Source organism: Galleria mellonella, unplaced genomic scaffold (assembly GCF_026898425.1).
Source record: "Galleria mellonella isolate WM207_F2 unplaced genomic scaffold, CSIRO_AGI_GalMel_v1 utg874, whole genome shotgun sequence".
Lineage (NCBI taxonomy): Eukaryota > Metazoa > Arthropoda > Insecta > Lepidoptera > Pyralidae > Galleria > Galleria mellonella.
The window spans coordinates 386,068-403,672 of record NW_026442167.1 but is presented as its reverse complement, the minus strand read 5'-3'; the positions used below and the strand labels follow the sequence as shown (position 1 = coordinate 403,672).

The window sequence follows — 17,605 nt, the reverse complement described above, 5'->3', positions numbered from 1 at the left end:
TTATATATAAAAATAGAAAAAAGGTTGTTTATAGCGTCACAAAATTAAAATGAATCGCGAAAATCGATTCAAATTTGGTGACGTAATTGTGTCTTAAAAAATTTAGACGAATTCAGAACTTCAATTTATTACGGGCGCAGATATGAAGTGGAGTTTGAGTCTACATCGTAGCTTCTAGGAAAATCTGCGTCTACCTGTTCACATTTACGACATCCTACAATATAGAACGATGTTTTTTTTTCTCTTATTTTGTTGTTATTTGTTGTTTATCGATATAAATAGTCATTCATTCATGTATAATATATTATTATTCATCACATCGTTTATATCAAGATGACCTTTATTACTTATATTTCAATACCTAATTAAACATAATCTTTCATTTTTTTTATTTATTTATTCATTAGTACAAATATGTGTACATGGCGGACTTAATGCTAAAAGCATTCTCTCCCAGTCAACCATAGGGAAGTGTCAGAATACTCGAAAGCGGTACTACTAATTATTGATATACATACATACTAAAATTACATATATAAACCAATAAATATATATGAATAACAAATATACTTACACATAATATGATATATACTATATTATACACGAAATTGAGAATAATATAAAGTATTTACTGCTCGGATAAAGATAAAAAGTGAGCGTGAACGCTTTTTTTTTAAAGACGGTTTAGTCGGTAGTCTCTTAATGGCATCAGGAAGCGCGTTCCAGAGTCGTGAAGAATGTAGGAGAAAAGAGTTTGAAGCGTAATCAGTACGGTGAGAGGGGAAAGATAATTGGAGAGTATTATTGGAACGAAGGTTTCTTTTTTGCTGTTACTGATTTTTTCGGCAGATCTTCGGAAAATCAACTCTATGGTGGACCGTCGAATAGGTGCCTTCACCATCAAATAAAGTCTATATTAACAGTCACCAGTGCATAGTTAATATAGTACTATCTCTTTGAATTGAAGATACGAGTATAAGAATTAATTGTTTACTTAATCATTATATAAATAACTTATTACTTATTACATTATAAATAGGTATTTCAGATTTACTTATGAGGGCGCCTAGGTAGCGAGTTGTTTATTAGCTCGGTAGACAAGATTTCAAAGGTCTTGAGTTCAGTTTTAGCCGATATCAAATCTGTATGTCCATTAAAATTTCCCACTAAAATAACTTGATCCGAGAAATTAGGAGGGTTTTTTTTGATGGGTGATAATGGAATGGTAACCCCGCCTGCGCTAATGGGATACGCTGGCGGGGCACCAGTGAAGGGTGATCGATGACAATGAAAACAGGCCAGTTAGCCCATCATGATAAATCCATCAAGAATTAACCATGATAGTTTTCAGGGAGAACCGCGAGGAGGTCGACCTGGTTGGGTATATTGCTAGCAATAAGATTTTTAATCTCCATTACTAACAATCCCTTTCCCCCCAATTAGGAGGGTAGGATTATTTTAAATCGTCTGCATGGTTAGATGGATGGCAGTGTTTTATATTATATACATACATACATATCTATTACGCCTGTCTCCTATTAGGGTAGGCAGAAACAATGGAACGCCAAATGCTATGATTCAGACAAACCTCTTTTGCTTCCTCCGCATTCATCAATCTTTTCATACACTCTCGCCGGTTACGGGTACTTTTAATTTGGCCCTTCTTCAGCACGTCGCCTATTTGGTCGACATACGTCCGTCTAGGGTGGATCTCCATTCATTCTTGTTCGATAAATCTCTTTCGTAATTCTTCTTTCATCCATTCTCTCTAAATGGCCAAACCAATGCCACATTCCCTTTTCGATTTTTGTTACTACATCATCTTTCAGTCCATACTTCTCTTACTTATCGTAGCTATTACAGCGAACTCGATATAAGCAACTCATTTGAACCAATTTCAATAAAAAAAGTTTCTTATTGGGAAAAGTTGCTTATAGGGGAAAAAGGAGTATAAAAATACTTACCGTCTGGAAAATATTTTTACTTATTTCTTTTACTAATTAAGCTGAGTAGAATAAATAAAATATAAAGAATGTTGCTTACAGAGGATGCTTATATAGAGTGTTCACTGTATTACAAATTTATCACATAAGCAGATGTGATAATGTATTAAGTGTAATGTTCACTATGCGTATTCAGTAGGTAGTAGGTTGAACCGTACCCATCCCAGAATCATCTAATGCCCAACCTAGGATGCGAGAGAAGCTTTGCAAAAAACATATCTGAGGATACATATGCATTTTTAAGGGACTAGACCCATCCCTGAATAATATTCTTAAAAGCGTTGACGGTGAGATTTTCTCTCAACCGACTTCAAAAGTAGGAGGTTCTCAATTCGGTTGTATTATTTTTTATGTTTGGTGCCTCACAACTCCGTTAATTGTAAACCGATTTAGAACTTCTTTGTTTAACTGAATGGACGTACTTACAGATTGGTCATTTGAAATCAGTATAATTTCAATCAGTATCAGTATAATTCGCAAGAAGGTTAAAATAGGAACATGGAATGTGCGCGGCATGCTGCAGCCAGGAAAAAGAGAGATTGTACACAAAGAACAAGAACAATACAATATAAAGATACTTGGGATCACTGAAACACACATGAGAGGTTCAGGATTTTATACATCCCCAAGTGGCCATACTGTTTATTTCTCTGGGCCGAGTGACGAAAGTAGGAATGGTGTAGCTCTTTCTGTATCAACAGATATAAACAAGGCGGTTTTAGGTTACGACCCAATAAGCGATCGCATACTAACATTGAGAATTAATGCAAGACCTTGTCGTATCAATGTGGTGGTGGTGTATGCGCCTACGTCTGCCGCAACCGAGGGTATTATGGAGGAGTTCTATGGTCGACTCGAGGAGACTCTGAAAGGCATGCCAAGAAGAGATATCACGCTGCTACTGGGAGACCTAAATGCAAAAATTGGCTAAACGTCGAAAGATGACCACCTGAGAGAAGTAGTCGGAAAATATGGTTTGGGTCAAAGGAATGAGAGAGGCGAAATGTGGCTTCAATTCTGTGCAGAGAACTCCCTCACAATTATGAACACGTGTTTTAAAAACCACTCAAGGAGACTTTATACGTGGGTAATGCCGGGAGATCGTGCACGAAATCAAATCGATTACATCGCTGTGGCAAAAAGATGGCGGTCATGTATTACTAATGCTAAAACCTATCCGGGGGCTGATTGCGGAAGCGATCATAAGCTCCTAATAGCAGAAATGAGGGTGAGACTCAAAAAGTGCAATCGCACAATTCAACCATTCGTGAGAAGACCATGCCGTGGAGAATTGGATGACTTTACTGAGCGCTTTGAGACCAGGGCAGCAGACTTAATTATAGACAGTCAAGTTGATGCTGACGATAATTGGAACAGAGTTAAAAACCTGATACTTATGTCACGTAAAAACAGCCAAAGTGTGACGCCTGATGCTCCCAGAAAAATTTGGATTACAGAGGAAACATGGCACGTTATCAAAGAACGAAAGGCGATACTCAGAGGAGATACAGGGACCGTAAGCATCGAAAGCATCAAATATAAAGAGTTGTCTGCGAAGGTTCAGCGATTATGTCGAAGAGACTATAACGACTACATTAACTCAATATGTCACGAGGTTGAAACGAATGCTCAAAGGTTCCAGACGAGAGACCTTTTCTTGAAGATCAAGAGTCTAACCCGTGAATTTAAACCAAAAACATGGGCCATAGAAAACGAAGAGGGTCAACTCCTGACAGAAATTGATCTAGTGACAGATAGATGGAAATCATATTGCCAAAGCCTATATTCTAATGCTCATCCTGTGCGGGCTCTCAGTGCTCCGAGTGTAGACAGGCATTGTACGGAGCCCAGCATTCTTGAATCTGAAATCATAAGTGCTCTGAACAAACTTAAAAATAATAAATCAGCCGGTAGAGACCAAATTTTCGCTGAAGAGCTCAAGCACTTAGGGAAGCATGGAGTAAGAATAATGCTGGATTTATGCAACCAGGTGTGGAGTACTGGTAGTTGGCCTACTGACTGGAAGGAATCAGTGCTGGTTCCTCTTCACAAAAAAGGATCTACCAGATCATGTGGTAACTACCGCACAGTGGCACTCATATCTCATGCCAGCAAGGTGATGTTGTATGTGTTAAATGGGCGACTGCAGTCATTTCTTCAGTGGCAGATACCTAATGAACAAGCGGGGTTCGTAAAAGGACGAGGCACAAGAGAACAGATCGTGAATGTGCGGCAGATAATTGAGAAAAGCAGGGAATTTAATACACCAATTTTAATGTGCTTTATCGATTACTCGAAGGCGTTTGACTGCGTACGCTGGGATTGCCTGTGGGTGGTTCTACGGGAAATGGGAGTGCCTTCGCATTTGGTGGCGTTGATTTCTGGGCTCTATCAAGACGGAGTCTCAATGGTACGGGTCAACGGGGTCATTTCGCAAGACTTCAAGCCGGAGAAGGGAGTAAGACAGGGATGTATACTCTCTCCTATTCTCTTTAACATATATGGCGAATACATAATGAGAAAAGCCTTAGAAGATTGGGAGGGAGGCGTCTCTGTCGGGGGTGTAAAGATCAGTAACCTCCGATATGCTGATGACACCACACTTTTCGCGTCGTCAGAGACGGAACTCGCCGCATTATACAACAGAGTGGAATATGAGAGTAGAATGGTTGGACTTGATATCAACAAATCAAAGACAAAAGTCATGCTCGTCGATAGAACCAGCCAACTATCTAGGACTGGTGAACTCTCTGATCTGGAGTTTGTGAGTGAGTTCGTCTACCTGGGATCTCTCCTGACCAACGAAGGAGGAAGCGAGCGAGAAATTAGAAGAAGGACTCAAATAGCAAAGACCGCAATGAACAAATTAACTTGCATTTGGCAGAACAGAAAAATCTCAAATGCCACCAAAATAAGACTAGTCCGTACTTTGATTTTCCCGATATTTTTGTATGGAGTCGAGTCATGGACAATAAGAGCAAAGGAGCGAAAAAAGATTGATGCTCTCGAGATGTGGTGCTGGCGAAGGATGCTGAGAATTCCCTGGACAGCAAAGCGCACAAATATATCTATCCTGACGCGACTCCGCATAAAAGATAGGCTCTCGACGGTCTGCTATCGGAGGATTCTTGGATACTTCGGTCATATTGCTCGACGACAGTCCGACAATCTGGACAAACTAATGGTTGTAGGCAAGATAGAGGGAAAAAGACCACGCGGACGATCGCCTAATCGATGGTCGGACCAAGTGACCGCCGTTACGGGACTGTCGATTGCAGCTGCCCTGCGAGAAGCTGAAGACCGTGTAAAATGGAATAACATCATAAGAGAGGCAACAGACACCTTCCAAGGACACGACCTTCAGTAATGAAGAGGACGAAGAGAGAGAGAGATAATTTCAATTGTGGCAAAATACAAAGCGGTAGACCGAGAAATAACTACTTGGGACAAAGATAGGAAACACTAGTTGTTATGTCGTATAGGGAGGTCAAAGATATGGTCTGGGATGGAGCTGGCTGGAAGAGAATGCATGAATTAATTGCCTCGACAAGAGAAAACTCCTAAATAAGAAGAGAAGAGAACAATGTAAAATATTCTAACGACAAATTCAAATTGGTATAGACAGACTTCTTTATAGAATCGCTGGGGCGCGAGTTCTACTCGCTCATGAATGATTATGAAATGTACTCGTATTATCAAAACAATGATAAATATCGAATATATACCACTAATGATGGGTCCACAAACAAGGATGTACTGTGAAACTAACATATGAACTTTAATCTGTATTGTTTATAATAAAACTGAGTTGTTATGTCTGCTCGTGTCTAAGGTCTACGCCGTTTGTTCCGCTACCACGCAGATCCGGATGGACAATTTCTGATGACACTTTTAGAATCTCCAGTCAACAAGAATTTGTATATATAAAATACTAACATTTTTTACCCGCGATTTCGTCCGGGTAATCAGGATATATGTTCTTTTTTATGGATGATAATAGAATGGTAACCCCTCCTGCGCTAACGGTATACGCTGACGGGTCACCAGTGAGGGATGATAGATGAGAACAAAAAGGCAGGTCAGTTAGCCCATCATGATGAATACACCTGGAATTCAGTACCATGGATGGATGGTTACCTACTATATAAGTTAGAGACGGACATAAAAAGTGGTTATGTCCATCTCTATTCTACGTAGTAGGTACGAATATATTAGTTAAGGCGCTAAGAAAAAATAAACAAACAAGGAAAGGTATAAAAAATATGACATTGTTTTATTAATCTATATAATCAATTACACATGAACTACAGGATTTTGTAAATATTGCTACCATTTTTCGTTGATTTTGTAATAATATGTATTGAATGTTAATGTAATCAAACAAACCCTGGCTGTTACATGTACCTAGGTAAATGTCTCATGTCTAAATTAATCGATGACCCAATTCTTCAATTTGTACTTGAAATATTGTCTCATTACGGAGATACGAATAAACCGTCTTACTGTTTAAAACCACAGATAACCTTTACCAATAAATAAAGTTAACCACTAGCGGCAATCAGTCGCTGCCGTGTGAATTTAGAGTAAACATCTTGTTCGAACTCAATTATTGCACAAAAAGAAAAAAAAAATACATTCCAATTTTAAAATATTTTTAAAAAGTTGAATGACGCTTGAATATCGCGCCAAAATAACGGTGACGGGAATGGCGGGAAATGGTGATGTAATTAAAAAATCTTTTAATGGCTCCAGTGCTTTTGGAGTTAATAAAAGGGCACAAGGTTCTATCGCCAAAAAAGCTGAAGCATATTTACAAGCTGTGAGTCAGAGTCAAGGGCCTCCACCGAAGGGTGAGTGAATATAAGTGGTAAACTTAATATGGCCGTTAAATGTTAATCTAAAAATAAATGCTATGTAAATAAAATAAAGTAAAATGTTAATTAAAAGTAATTAGTTAAATTTTAACAACATTAATATTAAAACATAATTATTAGTAAGTAGTAAACGATGTCATGTGCATTAGTTAAATTTTGTTTTTATTAGTGAAAACCTGACTTTGGTTTTTGTCTTTACTGTTTTTTTTTATTATGAAAATTTTTAGCTGTTGGTTTTTTTTAATAAAAAAAAAAATATTTTCGGTAATTTAATTTGCTTATTTTATATACTACATTATAATATCAGGTATAATAAATTTTATAGGTGAGTAACTATTTATACTGGCAGGTCTTTTTATTTATTTTAATATTTAATAATTTAAAGTGATACTTATTAAAAATATTATTTTATGAATCACCATTCTCTATCAAACTGTCATAAATTTTTAGTTTTATACAAATCTGAACGATAACAAACTTCGTTCATAGTCGTATCTAGCAAGAATGTTTTAATTTTAAAAATAAATGTTTTAAGGACTGGCTTTATAGAATCGATCACATAATATATGTTCTCGTAAGCTTAGTAGACTAACTTCAAGTATTTGAGTGGCCAACAGAACCTGTTGTCAATAAATTAAAATTGTGTTCCACAAAAAAACCAACATCAGTTCTGGCAAAACCAGTTATTTTAATTTAAAAACTAATCCACTGAATTAATTTTGACAAAATTTCTATAGGAGCAATCTGAAGGTTATCATACCTTTTCAAATAAAAAAAAAAAAAGAATTTTTAAATCGGTTTTTAAACGACGAAGTTTTGAAGAAACAAATATAAAAAAAAACACACACACAACCGTATTGTTAAACTCTTAAATTTTTGAAGTCTGTTCAAAACGACTTGTATCCACAATGCAGATGGGGTTACTCCATCATTTTCATTCATAGTTCATTTGACAATCTAAGTATCATAAATTATTCTCCTTTCGGTTTATCGTATTCATGGACCATATTGTCTCTATGTTTACCCAGGATGGTTTGGTAACATGTGGTGCTACATTAAAAAAAAAAAAAAAAAACAAATAATGACGTAACTTCAGGGCTGGTTCACTTTTAGTTTGCCATAGCACTACAATATCTGATGACTGCCAGCCCTGTACACCAACAAATTGGCCAGTCGGATCGTTTGCACTGACCTTATTGATTGTCATTGCAATGTTATTTCTCCGTTATCTATATATTTTATTTTTTTATTTATATCAGCTAATGGACGAAAATAGAAATATTTTTGTTTTTTTTTTTCTTATTATCTAATTCCCAAAGATTGTTATTATTATTTTTTAAATTTCACTAAAATTCTCATCTCCCCTCTTAAGGAGAGGAGATGGCAACTAACCCCCGGCAGAAGCACAGTCGGCCGGGGTTCAGGGCCCCAGGGAGAGAAACGCGGGCAGAATCTAAGAGCACCGCTTTCTGCATCTTTCCCGGGAGTGAGCCGCCTCGGAATCCCAACCGTCTGAGATGTTGTTTCAGACTGGTTGGGATAAGACCGTTCACCGACATAACGATTGGGATGATTTCGGTAGATGTCACCCCCCACATTTCGGTCACCTCGTGAGCCAGGTCGAGATATTTTCTCTTCTTCTCGGTTTCGGCTTTCACGAGGTTCTCGTCATGCGGTATGGTGACATCCACCAAAAACACCCTCGAGAGTGCCCGATCCATCACCACGATATCAGGTTTGTTCGCAAGAACGGTTCTGTCCGTGATGATGGATCGGTCCCAGTAGAGCCTTACGCTGTCGCTTTCGAGGACCGGCTGGGGCTCGTACTTATAGTACGGCAACCTCTCATTCGCGAGGCCGTACTTCAGAGCTAGCTCTTGATGGAGTATTTTGGCTACCTGGTTGTGTCTGTGCAAGTACTCAGTGTTGGCAAGAGCTGAACAACCCGAAAGCACATGTCTGAGTGACTCTCCGGGATGGCGACATGCCCGACAGATGTCCTCAGTGCCATCCTTCAGAATGTGCTTTCGGTAATTGTTCGTCTTAACCACCTGATCCTGTATTGCACAGACAAAACCCTCGGTCTCTCCGAAGAGATCACCGAACTGTAGCCAGTGCACGGAGGTCTTCGTGTTTACGTACGGCCCGTGAAGGGCTTTGAAGAACCTTCCGTGCAACTCCTTCTCTTTCCATACGGCCTCCCGCTGAGAGGTACCCAAAACTTCGGGTTTTCGCCAGTCCTCTTTAGCCAGAGAAAGAGGGGTGAATCCTTTGTCACATTCTATGACCTCTCTATGCAAACCCTCGTCTATTTTCTCCAGAAAATATGTCCTGAGGCTGTCAACCTCGCGGTTGTGCATGGTCTTAACACTTAACAAGCCTCGACCACCAGCCTTCCGCGGGATATACAGCCTCATGACTGACGATTTCGGGTGATGCATTCTATGGAGGGTCATAGTTGTGCGGACTTTCCGATCCAGGGCTTCGAGATCGGTTTGAGACCATCTGAGCACGCCAAAAGTGTAAAGGAGTACGGGTATGACCCAGCCGTTATAAGCTCGGATTTTATTGGCGCCCGACAAAGAACTTTTCAGTACTCTTGTAAGGCGCGCAAAAAATTCCTCGCGGACTGACTGTTTCATATCCGTCTCCTTCACACCGATGTTTTGTGACATGCCCAGATACCGGTATGTTTCAGCCTCGGAGAGGGTTTTAATATTAGAGGGATCTGTGGCGATCTCTTCAGTTTGAGTGACCCGTCCCCTCTGCACATGGAGGACCGCGCACTTGTCTATTCCGAGCGCCATCCTAATAGAGCTGCTATAATCGTTTACGATATTTAGCAGCTCCGTCAGGCGTTCGACGCTCGGAGCTAGCAGTTCGGAGCGAGCGAGGTAAATCTACAGAGGATGCAATTGTTCTGCTGACGAATTTAATCGCAGACTATTTGGATAGTGGTAAGAGATGTGTTGGTGTTTTCCTGGACCTTGCCAAAGCCTTTGATACGGTGTCTTTACCAATTTTAATGAGAAAGTTAGAGGGTTTTGGGATAAGAGGGGTGGCTTGGAATTGGTTTAATAGCTATCTACTAAATAGAAAACAGTATGTTCAAGTAGGCCATTTAAAAAGTAACTACCTCACATTGTGTCATGGAGTTCCACAAGGCAGCATCCTCGGTCCGATTTTATTCATTATCTATATGAATGACATCTTTAAACTACAGTTATTGAAGGCCGAAATAGTTTGTTATGCTGATGATACGGCTATTTTATTTCATGATACAACCTGGGAAGAAGCGATGAAGTTAGCCGAGCACGGTCTCGCACAAGTGTCACAGTGGTTGGACTCTAATTTGCTTTCCTTGAATACGAGTAAGTCTAAATACATGGCCTTTCACAAAACCAGGGCTTCACGACCTACTTTACTCTCAGAAATTAGAGTCCACACATTGTCATGTACAGCGTCAAACGCACATATAACGCACAATGTTACAAGATCGTGTAACTGCAATGGCATAAGTAACACTGATTGCCTAAAATATCTGGGTGTTCAAATTGATGAAAACCTATCATTCAGGTCACATATTGTAAATTTAGCATCTCGAGTCAGGAAATTAATTTATGTGTTTAAACTCATACGTCACAGTGCCAACAAGGAGGTTCTCAGATTGATATATTTTGCAATGTGTCAGTCTATTGTGCAATACTGTATTAGAGTGTGGGGTGGAGCGGCAAAAACGCACTTGATTCTGCTGGAAAGAGCTCAAAGATCTGTACTCAAAGTAATGCTTAAAAAACCTGTTCGATTTCCTACAACAGACTTATATAGATTGTCTGCTGTGCTAACTGTTCGTCAGCTATACATTCTACAAGTTTTTAAATCGTGTCATAAAAATTCACTTTGTCATCTTGACCACCCAAAACTATTAACAAAAAGAATTTATAGAATTCGTGTTCCTTGTATTAAAACCACATTTGCAAGTCGCTTACCACGTTTTCTTCATCCTTACATATACAATAAAATACTTAAATGTTGCCAAATAAAGAATAATACTTCATCACAGGCTAATAGACTTGTAAAAAATTATTTACTTTCATTAAATTATGAGGAAACTGAGAATTTCATGAAACCCTGATCCTGACTGTGTACATATATATACGCACGTACCTAATTATGCACGAATGCACAAGCATGCACGCACGCACTCACTCACTCATACACAACATACACACACACACACACACACACACACACACACACACACACACACACACACACACGCACACACGCACACGCACACGCACACGCACACGCACACTCACGCACGCACACACGTACTCACCATTTTACATAGTTTTCCTTATTTATTTATTTATTTTAGTTTTTGGTAAATAAAGTGTACTAATAAATAGGTAATCGCACTCATAGTCCCCAAGATACAGGTCTGGCCTAGTTTGGGGACTGATGGTAATGCAGATATTTCCTGTACTAAATATTTTTATTTAAATTTTAATATACATATACATATAGTTTCAAGTCATCCATGTACAGAAGGTGAGACACTCGTGTACCTCCTCTCCGATACTGAAATCCAGTCCCCGAATTCTCCAGTAAAGTACTGAGTGGATTCAGGGACAGGCAAAACCAAAGTGGACTCAAACAATCGCCCTGGAATATTCCCCTCTTTATCTCTATCCGGTCAGCGGTATCCGTCAATCGCTCGCCCTGGATAGTCAGGATCGTCGTCCACTGCCCCATGCATGCCTCCAAGAACACTCGAACTGTACCGTCGATCTTGTACAGCTCGAGTATCCTCCGGAGCCATGAATGGGGCACGGAATCGAACGCCTTTTTATAATCTATCCAGGCGGCGGAGAAATTCCGACGGTTCCGCTTGACCACGTGGCCAGCGACAGCATCAATGAGGAGCAGCTCCTTCGATCCGCGGCTACCGCCCCTGCATCCGTTCTGAGCGCTAGATAGGATCTTATTCTCGTACACATGACGAGAGATCTTAGCGCTCAGAACGGATGTTAACGTCTTATATACTCGTATTGTCGTAAGACAAGTGATGGGGCGATATTTAGATGGATCCGCGGTATCGTCCGTCTTAGGAGCTAAATGAGTGATCCCGGTTGTAAGGAAGTTCGGGAGCGTCCTGTTTTCGAGGGCACTCTGGAATTGCACGGCTAAGGTCGCATGGCTGGCCGAGAACGCCTTTAACCAGTAGTGCTGCAATCCGTCGATTCCCGGACTTTTCCAGTTCGGAGCCCGACGGATCGCGGCAACCACGTCTTCCTCCGTAATGGCAATGGCGTTCATCGGCGTTATTCGAGCACATGCTTCCTCAACATCGTGCATCCATGCGCCCTCCTCATGTTCCACAGGTTCAGACCACAGCTGTCTCCAGAAGGCGACGAAATTGGCTGTTTCGGGTCTTTGTCCTGTGGGCTGTAGTTTTGGGCGCTCCAAGTTCCTATAAAACTTCCGTTGATCACTCATAAATTATATTTATTATTATATTTATATATATCACTCATAAATTATATTATTATATTTATTAAGATTATTCCCAAAGAGGGTTGAAGTGGACCGGCCACCTGCCTAGGCCGGTTGTAAAACTAATAACCAAGTCTTTTTGTAATATGGATAAAATCATATTACGCCGACCCCAAATGATTGGGATAAGGGTAGGAAGATGATGATCTAATTAGTGAGCGGTCCCAGCTTCGCACGGATGCAAATTGTACTCGTGTATACGAATAAAAATATAGTAATTTATTTACACATCGGAATCTGGTAGAAGTATCATCATCATCATCATCATCATCATCATTATGATACCACCCGTTAGCTATTCACTGCTAAACATAGATCGCCACCATAAGAGGGGGTTTATCAGTTACCATGCTTGGCTGGTGGTTTGATAACTGGAAGTCATTACAACAAGGTATATTGCTAGCATTGGGGCCGCTAGCTCCCGAAAATATATGCCCTGAATTGTTTCATTGTTCATTAATGCATTATGAAGTCATACAATTGTTAAATACATGAATAAACATAATTGTCTAATCTTGTAACGGTGTTGAGTGCAGTTTTAAAATAGACACCATGTCTTGTTCACTTCGGATCATTGGAAGCAACATAAATTTTTACTAATATTATAAACGTGAATGTGAGTATGTTTCTTTAGGCTTCTTAATGATTTAGTCATCCAATCATAATAAAATTTATCATTTAGAATTTTGGATAAAAGTCATTGAAGGGATGACATAGACTATTTTCCTTTTGGACAGTCAACGTATTATCAGGTATATATCGATTACGCGAATGAAGTCGTAGGAAAAACTAGTTTTCTATATTACAATCCATCATAATTACACCCTATCCATCATTCACTATTGTATGAGTCTTATGTATTTCACCACAAAGAACAATCTTGCGTCACAGTCATCCAGTGACTCCATGCAATACAGCTATATTTTTTTTTATTAATTATAACGATTGTATGTTTATTAGTGGCCAAAGAAAAAACTCTGAAGTTGGAGGCGGTGTCGAGGGTGGCCGCTATACCAATAGTCGGCTCAAGCATCGATGTCACAGAGAAGTTATACCATAAAATAAAGGTAAATAAATAAAAATATTTACTTAATCTATTTCTCTATATTTGGCACAGTATTCGTATTTGGTAGCGTGGCTTTTATCATATTTATTAATTAAAATTTTAAATAAACTGACTGTAGTAATAAACAATACCTAAAAAAGAAAAACTGTGGTGTAAACATGCCAAATTGTATACTGATATTGTATGGATATTATTAATAATTAATTGTAGTAATTGAACCGAAACATAGAGCGTGAAAAAAAAAAAAAAACAAATGTAATAATCGTTTTATTTATTTGTTTATATGACAGTTTTTTTTTTTTTCGAAAAAAGACTATGTCAATATGAGCACTACCATGTTCTTAGTTGTGCTAAATAGTGTCAAAAAATATTTAAAATACATTGAGCATCCTAATGCTTTCTTTCTTTGTTCGGTGAGGTTGAGCTTAAAAATATTTGCGAACTTATAGACATATAGATGCCGATAGAAAGTTGCGTAAACATAATATAACTACGTATAAAACATAAATACACATTCTTTATACAATTGCTACTGATAAAATTAATGATTGGCAATCTGAAATGGCTTATAAAGATAATAAGGTACCTGCTACCTATAGGTATTATATATTTATTTATTTATTATAGAATGGATTTCATAACACAATCAAAATAAAGTAAATAAGACATTATTTTAATCTGTTCCGCTGGTTTTTTTTTGTCTCAAAGCACGTGCTTACATGTCTAGGATTCGGTTTTTTTTTAATGGGTGATAATGGAATGGTAACTCCGCCCGCGCTTTCGGTATACACTGGCGGGGCACCAGTGAAGGATGATAGGTGAGAATGAAGCAGGTCAGTTAACCCATTGTGACGAATTCATCGAGAATTGTTCACGATGGTTTCCAGGGGGAACCACATGGAGGTCGACCTGATAGTATATAGCTAGCAATGGGTTCATTAGACCCCATTACTAACAATCCCTTCCCCCCCTCTAGGATTCGGTTAGAAGGGTGGAATATGGCATAACACTTAGTAATAAACAGTAGGTAAAAGTATGAACAAAGTCAAGTCAAGATTTTATTAGTGAAAGAATTATTAATATCATCTTCATTATTATTGTTATTTATGGTATTATTATAAGATTTTATTCAACCTCTATTGAAACATTTATTTCACATTTTCTAACCTTTTATGGGATGGGTCCTTATAACTTCTTTTATTTTTTTAATCTTTACACATTTTAGTTAGTGCATAAACATGCTTTTTTTTTTTTAAAAAAAGCAAAAACGTATAGAATTATATTTTTTTAATGGGTGGAAATGGATTCTGTGGTCTACGCTTTTGGTATACGCTGACGAGGTACCTGTGATAGATGATAGGTGAATATGAAGGTAGATCATTTGGCCTATCATGAATAATTCAACAAAAATTAACCACGATGGTTTACAGGGGGTATTGAGTGAAAGTCGACCTTTACTATTAGACATAAGCAAACTGCCTTGAGTACGGTCGTCTCAATTTATAAAGATCGATTGAACATTATAAATATAGCTAATACGCAGCTGACAGATTATCAGGTAGATTATCAGGTACTTATGAAACATATCCTTTGTAAGATTTGAAACTGAAAGTGGAATATTTTGCGCAGGAATCAAACCGCCTCTTCCGCTGGTATTTAAACCTAGGAGAGAAGTCTCTAGCAACTGGTGCTCAGCTGGCCCTGCCGGCGGTGATGCTGTTCGAAGGTCCCATCCACCAGTTAGACAAATTCCTTTGCAAGTCTTTGGATATTGTGGAGAAGAGAGTGCCATCTATATACCTTCCTCCGGAGACGGTGAGTCATCATCATGAATGAGTATAGGTTTTTTGTATTACTAACTAGCTGTATTCCACTGCCTCGCTTGCGTGAAACAGTATATACCCATCCCCCCACCCCCCTAAAATATTTATTTATTTAATTACCTTTATTGACCATAGATAATATGGTACAAAAAGTGAACTTCTTGAATTACTCCTCTCCATCCAAAGGTTGCCTGGAAGAGATCGCTCTTAGCGATAAGGTCGCCCATTGTTTTCTCATTGTTATTATTTCTTGTAATTATTTATATTTATAATAAGTTTACTATTGTAATCTTTTGGAGGAAACAATAAAGAGTATCTATCTATCTATTTTCATGTTTATAGTATTCTCTAAATATAACCAATAAATTTAAATACGTGGTTGCGATGATAATTATCTGCTGACGTTGATAATTAAATATTAAATGGTACATTACTTGTTTCGTAAGATATGTGAAATTATAATTAAGCGTGATAATGACCTTATACTGAGGAAAATGATTGCTTCACAATGAAACTTTCCATACTAATCAGTGATAAACAATCACGTTGTGTTAGGTTAACATTGCGCGGTCGTATTTTCTAGACAAATGTTGGTTGGCTATTCATGACTGTTTTTTTTTTTTGATGAGTGAAAATGGTATGGTAACCCCGCCTGCGCTAACAGGATACGCTGGCGGAGCACCAGTGAACGGTGATAGATGAGAATGAAAACAGGCCAGTTAGCCCATCATGATGAATTCATCAGGAATTAACCATTATAGTTTCCAGGGAGAACCGCGAGGAGGTCGACCTGGTTGGGTATATTGCTAACAATGGGACTCTCAGTCTCCATTACTAACTATCCCTTTCCCCCTATTCATGACTGTTAGCTAGGGGTTGCAGCTAGTGTTACTTTACGAAATCTAGTGGCGGTGTTATTTAATAAGCTACCTAGAGAATTAAATGAGTGATTTAAGTATTTTTAGGACAAAATTGAAGTCATTATTGCTTAGAGAGATGTCTGTATTCAAGTGACGAATTCATACTATCGTAAATTTAAATATATATGTTGTATGTGTTAAGGGATGACTCTAAATTGACTGTATTTTGTTTTTGTGCTTAATTTAATTTATATTTTCATGTACTCTTTAAATTTTATTGTACCTATTATGACATTCAAATACAAATTATTGTTTATGAATAAATAAAATTTAAAAAATAATAATGATTAGAATGGTCCTAAGAAAATTAGACAGATTCGCTTCTTCGTAGTCACTTAATTATGGCAGAAGCCCTAGCAAAAAGTTCTTTTGCCCTACTTTAAACTTGGGTCTGGCTACGGCCCTGTGTTTATTCTGTATGTACGTATACATATTCTGTATGTATGTATACTTATTCTGTACTATTACTTGTACACTACCATTTTGCTTAATTGCTCTCCAAATGGACTAGATATACTGAGATTTTTTGGGTGTAACTCTAATAATCATAATCAATATATTTTTACAATTAAATGATCATAAAATGGTTTATTGAATCCAAAGTTATTTTTGCGTAATTGTATTTAGAGACTGGCTTTTGCTCCCTACTTTGTACACATCAAAAGTACGAAAATTAACGAAATAAAATATTTCTAATAGACGTATCAAGACAACATTTATTCAATTAGATTCTCAAAAATGCAACAATAAAAACTGTATCTAATTTAATGCAGTAGTTGTTACGTAATGCCAGACCAAATATAAAGATAGACGGACAAAAATTTAAATTAATTATTCAATGAAATATCTACTATAGTTCTTATACATTACACTACGTCATCATCATCATATCAACCTTTAACTGTCCACTGCTGAACATAAGCCTTGGGGGGTTTTACCAATAGTTATCACGCTTGACAGGCGAATTGACAACCGAAGTCAGGCTTTAGAGATGTTTTGAGAGGGACGTTTCTGCCTATCCCTCGCCCTCCCTTAGTCAGTTCTTACGACACACATAGGATAGGAAGTGGCGGCTTATTCTATGTTGGGGCCACACGGCCACTACACCACAACTACGTATTAGTAGGGCTGCCATCTCTAAAACTTGCTCCCAGAACCGGAAGCGTAAGTTCTCCGGATTTTGGAGCATTCACCTCGGACATTTCAATTTTTACTTGACTTTTTTCATTCACTTACATCTTGATTAAAATATATTTTACTCCGTACTTGATAGAAGAAAACTTTAAGTTTAAGCATCTTTTGTTGTATAAAATAGTGTGTTTAATAGTTCTTGTGAGGACAAGTGAGTGATTTTTCTTTA

At 38.1% G+C, this 17,605-nt stretch overlaps 1 protein-coding gene across 3 annotated transcripts in view; it reads left to right on the top strand.

The window, feature by feature from the left end:
* LOC113518962 (lipid storage droplets surface-binding protein 1) overlaps nucleotides 1–17,605 on the top strand; it is a 33,159-nt gene that overhangs the window by 5,189 nt on the left and 10,365 nt on the right. Inside the window, exons 1-3 of one of the 3 annotated variants that reach the window (XM_052902207.1) lie at nucleotides 6,538–6,853; nucleotides 13,397–13,503; nucleotides 15,132–15,317. In XM_052902207.1, coding sequence (XP_052758167.1) covers nucleotides 6,670–6,853; nucleotides 13,397–13,503; nucleotides 15,132–15,317 — 477 coding nt within the window. In that variant the 5' untranslated portion in view covers nucleotides 6,538–6,669. Of the gene's footprint in view, nucleotides 1–6,537; nucleotides 6,854–13,396; nucleotides 13,504–15,131; nucleotides 15,318–17,605 lie in introns of those variants that run through there. The other 2 variants (XM_052902208.1, XM_026904002.3) reach the window with 2 other exon arrangements.